This window comes from Myotis davidii, unplaced genomic scaffold, assembly GCF_000327345.1.
Source record: "Myotis davidii unplaced genomic scaffold, ASM32734v1 scaffold128, whole genome shotgun sequence".
Taxonomy (NCBI): domain Eukaryota; kingdom Metazoa; phylum Chordata; class Mammalia; order Chiroptera; family Vespertilionidae; genus Myotis; species Myotis davidii.
The window spans coordinates 22,451-26,766 of NW_006299719.1; the positions used below are offsets into that span (position 1 = coordinate 22,451).

The 4,316-nt window shown below is 36.6% G+C and overlaps 1 protein-coding gene across 1 annotated transcript in view; it reads right to left on the reverse strand.

Moving 5' to 3' along the window:
- Positions 1-6: 6 nt before the first annotated feature.
- Positions 7-4,316, reverse strand: part of RABGGTB (Rab geranylgeranyltransferase beta subunit) — a 6,759-nt gene continuing 2,449 nt past the window's right edge. The window contains 4 exon segments of the mRNA XM_006775902.2: positions 7-247; positions 611-760; positions 3,320-3,445; positions 4,170-4,304. Coding sequence (XP_006775965.1) covers positions 107-247; positions 611-760; positions 3,320-3,445; positions 4,170-4,304 — 552 coding nt within the window. The 3' untranslated portion in view covers positions 7-106.

Below are 4,316 nucleotides of genomic sequence, written 5' to 3' on the forward strand. Positions count from 1 at the left end.
AACTCATATACAAAATATTAACAGTCATTTTTAAGTATGACAAGCACTTCAAAAACAGAAATTTTAGGATGACAAAATTATACTAAGCAACTTTGCATCAATGAATCTAGCTCACTAGTTCAGGCTGAATATTCATTCTCCTAAGTACTTCTTCAGGCATGCAAAAAACAGGATTAACAGGTTTAATTTGTTCTTCTCCCAAAAGTGACAATCCAGCAATTCCAAATAAAGTATGAAAAGGATCTACCTATAAAAAAATGAGAATTCAGATTATTAGAAAACAAAAACTTCTAAAACCCTGCTTCTGAACGATGGCATATTGGAGCCCACTGTATTTTCTCTACTTGAATATATGCTTCAAGTTCTCGTAATAAAAATGGCTTCAAATTGTGATGTTAACCATGCACTATTTTGGAAATGTCATGAGAAATTTCTGCAAACTTACTTTACTATTCTTTGCAGTCTCAAAAATTACAAAAAAAAAAAGCATACTACTTTCAAAGCAACACAAAAATACCCTCTATTTCTAAGTCTGGAATAGCTTAGCAACAAAAAAGTAATGGAAAATACTGAAATGTAATTGTTACATGAATGTCAGAAATGTACTTGCCATATCTCCTGGTCTGTCTGCAAATCCTCCAGTTTCTTCATCTTGACACGCTAAGATGAAACTGCGCAGTTTTTCTCGATCAATCCAATGAAGCCTTCCTATTATCTTTAGGGAAGCCAACACCCACCATGAATAGCATACATCTGGTAACTACGAGAGAGAAAAGCCACAAAGTTGCCACAATTTTTATTCTCTAGTCCACCTGGGTTGGGATGGGGAGGAATCAAGGACTATACTGACATGCAATATTTGAAATGCTGAAATTCATAAACATAACTGCTTAGAATTAAAGATAATCACTGGGCCGGAGCTCCAGTGGCGCAATCGGTTAGCGTGCGGTACTTATAAGATAATCACTGGAAAAGACCAAATACTCCAATTCATAGAAAGGCATGCTATGTGTTTCAGTACTTTGTGGGGGGAAAAAGAGAAAAAAACCCCCATCTACTTCTATTTCTTCTGTAATGAATGCCTAACTCAGTCCCTTACTCAAATAGCTGGTAGTAAGATGAAATCTATGATGATGGATATTGCATATCCCCAAGAAGAGCATTTTCAACAAGTACTCCCCAGGTATTAGATAGATCTGCTTAAAAATCACCTGAAGCCTGGCCCCTCAAAATACAATTTAAGAAATTCAAGAGCCCAGCTGGCGTGGTTCATTGGTTGAACCTATGAACCAGGAGGTCATGGTTTGATTCCAGGTCAGGGCACATGCCCAGGCTATGGGCTCAATACCCAATGGGTCCCGTGCAGGATACGGCCAGTCAATGATTCTCTCTCATCATTGATGTGTAAAGACCCAATTTAGAGCTTAATGTGTGTGACCTAAACAAAACTGAACTTGATTAAAGGTTTTTCTTTTTTTTGGTTGGGGGGAGAGGTGAGGTGGGTGGAGAGATAATAAAAATACTGAATAAAAAGTTTTAGCAATTAAAAAAGTATCTCTTTGGCTTGGCAAATCTATTGTCCCTTCAAACCAATAAATCAAAACCGCTGTTCTAGAGAGTAAGAATGAAGATTTGAGCCCAGCCTGTGTCGCTCAGTCGTTGAGCATTGAACCATGTACCCAGGAGGTCATGGTTTGATTCCAGGTCAGGGCACATGCCCAGGCTATGGGCTCAATACCCAATGGGTCCCGAGCAGGATACGGCCAGTCAATGATTCTCTCTCATCATTGATGTTTCTATCTCTATTTTCCTTCCTCTCTGAAATCAATAAAAATACGTTTTTTGTTTTTTTTTTTTAAAAAAGGCACAGAAGACACCACCTGAGGCTGAATACAATCTTCAATAAGATCCTTGGATAAATCATTCACATGATGGCCAGAGGAGAAGGGAGGCAAAAGGAGAAAAAAGTGGGGGCACCTATAATAGCCAACAATAAAGAAAAGCATTGTCCTACATTGTTAAAATGCTGGTTCCTGTTAACTACCACTCCCAATTGTTTAAAGTTGCCCAGGTTTTCCATAGGACCTTAACTAGAAACCACCTGTGGTTATTTCCCTACCCCACTCACCCCCAACTCATTAGAAATGTCAAGCAAACTAAAGTGATAAAAGAAGCACTATGCACCTATAATATATTTTTAGGGTTAGGACCCAGCAAACTATAGCTTAAGTCAAATCTAGACTACTACCAAAGAATAGTTTACATGTGTAGTTTTAAAAATGTTTAATTGACAGAAAAAGCATATGAAGCACAAAATGTACCCATAATTTTATTGCAACAGAGCCATGTCCATAATCTTACTGTCTATGGAAGCATTTGCTCTTCAGGCTGCAACAAGACCATCAACTACAAAGCTGAAAATATTTACTATCTGGTCCTTATAGACCCAATTTAGAGCTTAATGTGTGTAACCTAAACAAAACTGAACTTAATTAAAGGTTTTCTTTTTTTTTTTGGGGGGGGGGCGGTGAGGTGGGTGGAGAGATAATAAAAATACTGAATAAAAAGTTTTAGCAATTAAAAAAGTATCTCTTTGGCTTGGCAAATCTATTGTCCCTTCACACCCATAAATCAACGTAGAAGTTTCTACACTAGATGAATGTGTTCACTTAACAGTAGTCTGGCTCCCAGACATACACCATTTAATGCATGAATTATTCCCTGGTATACACCCAGAAATAAAAAGGTTTGAAGAATTAGTTTCATTTCAATGCATGAGAAATGCAAGGCCTTGAAAAGGATGAGGGAGGAAAGATCCACTCAGAATTCAGATTATGTGTGAACATAAACATATTTTAAAGCTAAGAATATTTGCCATTTTTGTATTCTCCTTTAGATAATTCAAGAATTTTGGATAGGCAAAACCAAAAGACATAAACTTATAAAACAAGCATCAGAAAGCACCATGCACAGCTTTTCTTCAAAAGTGTATTTTAGATAGAGGAACTTATGCATATTACTAAGTAGAAGAAGCAATTCTGAAAATGCTACATCTATATAATGCCAACTATATGCATTCTGGAAAAAGCAAGACTAAAGCTAGTAAAAAGATCAGTGTTTCCCAGGGATTTGGGGGAGGACAGAGGGGTGAATAGGCAAAGTACAGGGCCTTTTTTTTTCATGGTACAACAGAAAAATTATAATGAAAGGAAGATGAAAAGCTAACTATCAATTTACAAGAGCAATATTGAAAAAGTTAAAACAGCACTCACTAAAGTTATAAAGCTGTTAGAACACAATGTATCTTATGAAACAATACCTTCTCTGGCCTTCCATTCAGTCCACCTGAAGGTAACTGTCGTTCACAAAGCCACCACCCAAGTAAATCAGAGTTTACTTGGTGCAACTGATTAGTAATAGCCAGGAATCCTGTGCAACAATAGATCTAAAATTACAGACATAAAGTACAGGTGTATAATAATCTGCAATAAGTGATACAAAACTACTCAATTAAAACTCCATTTTATGTCTAAAAATTTCCTGACAATTGAACATGGAAATATCACATAATTATTTGAAAAAAAACCCAAACACCTAAGCATACTATTACTAGGACCAAATTTTGCAAATACTATTGTCAAAAGTTCTCTATGACTAAGATACTATTTCATTTCACAACTATTTATATGTATACAATGTTCTCTGGCATAGCAAATATAGGAACAAACTGCTTTCAATTATTTAAAAACTAATGGAGCCCAGGCCAGGTACTTAGTTAGAGCACTGTAATCTGGATTCACCCAGGTTTGAGGTTCAATCTCTGGACAGGGCACATAGAAGAATCAACCAATGAATGCAATTAGAGCACTGTAATCTGGATACACCCAGGTTTGAGGTTCAATCCCTGGACAGGGCACATAGAGTCAACCAATGAATGCAGATCGGTTTCTCTCTCTCCCTTCCTCTTCCTCTTTATATATATATAGGGTCGGAGTGTTTCACCAGCAGGTGAATGTACATAAAGCAAAAAGGCCTTCCTTAATCAGCAATATTAATCAACTATAATGTAACATCCCACATTATATTACCTTTGGTCAAATTAACTTCACTCATATTTAACAAACACTAAAATTGCTATTAACGTATTTTAATCTGCATTAGTGAATTACCTGCCCAGCATGGGACTCAGAACCTGGCCTACAACCAAATCCACCATCAAAGTTCATACACGATAAAACAAATTCAATTGCCTTTTCCACATTAATAGCATCCAGCTTCCCCTATAAACAAACAAAAAACAATGCCTATTAAATTCC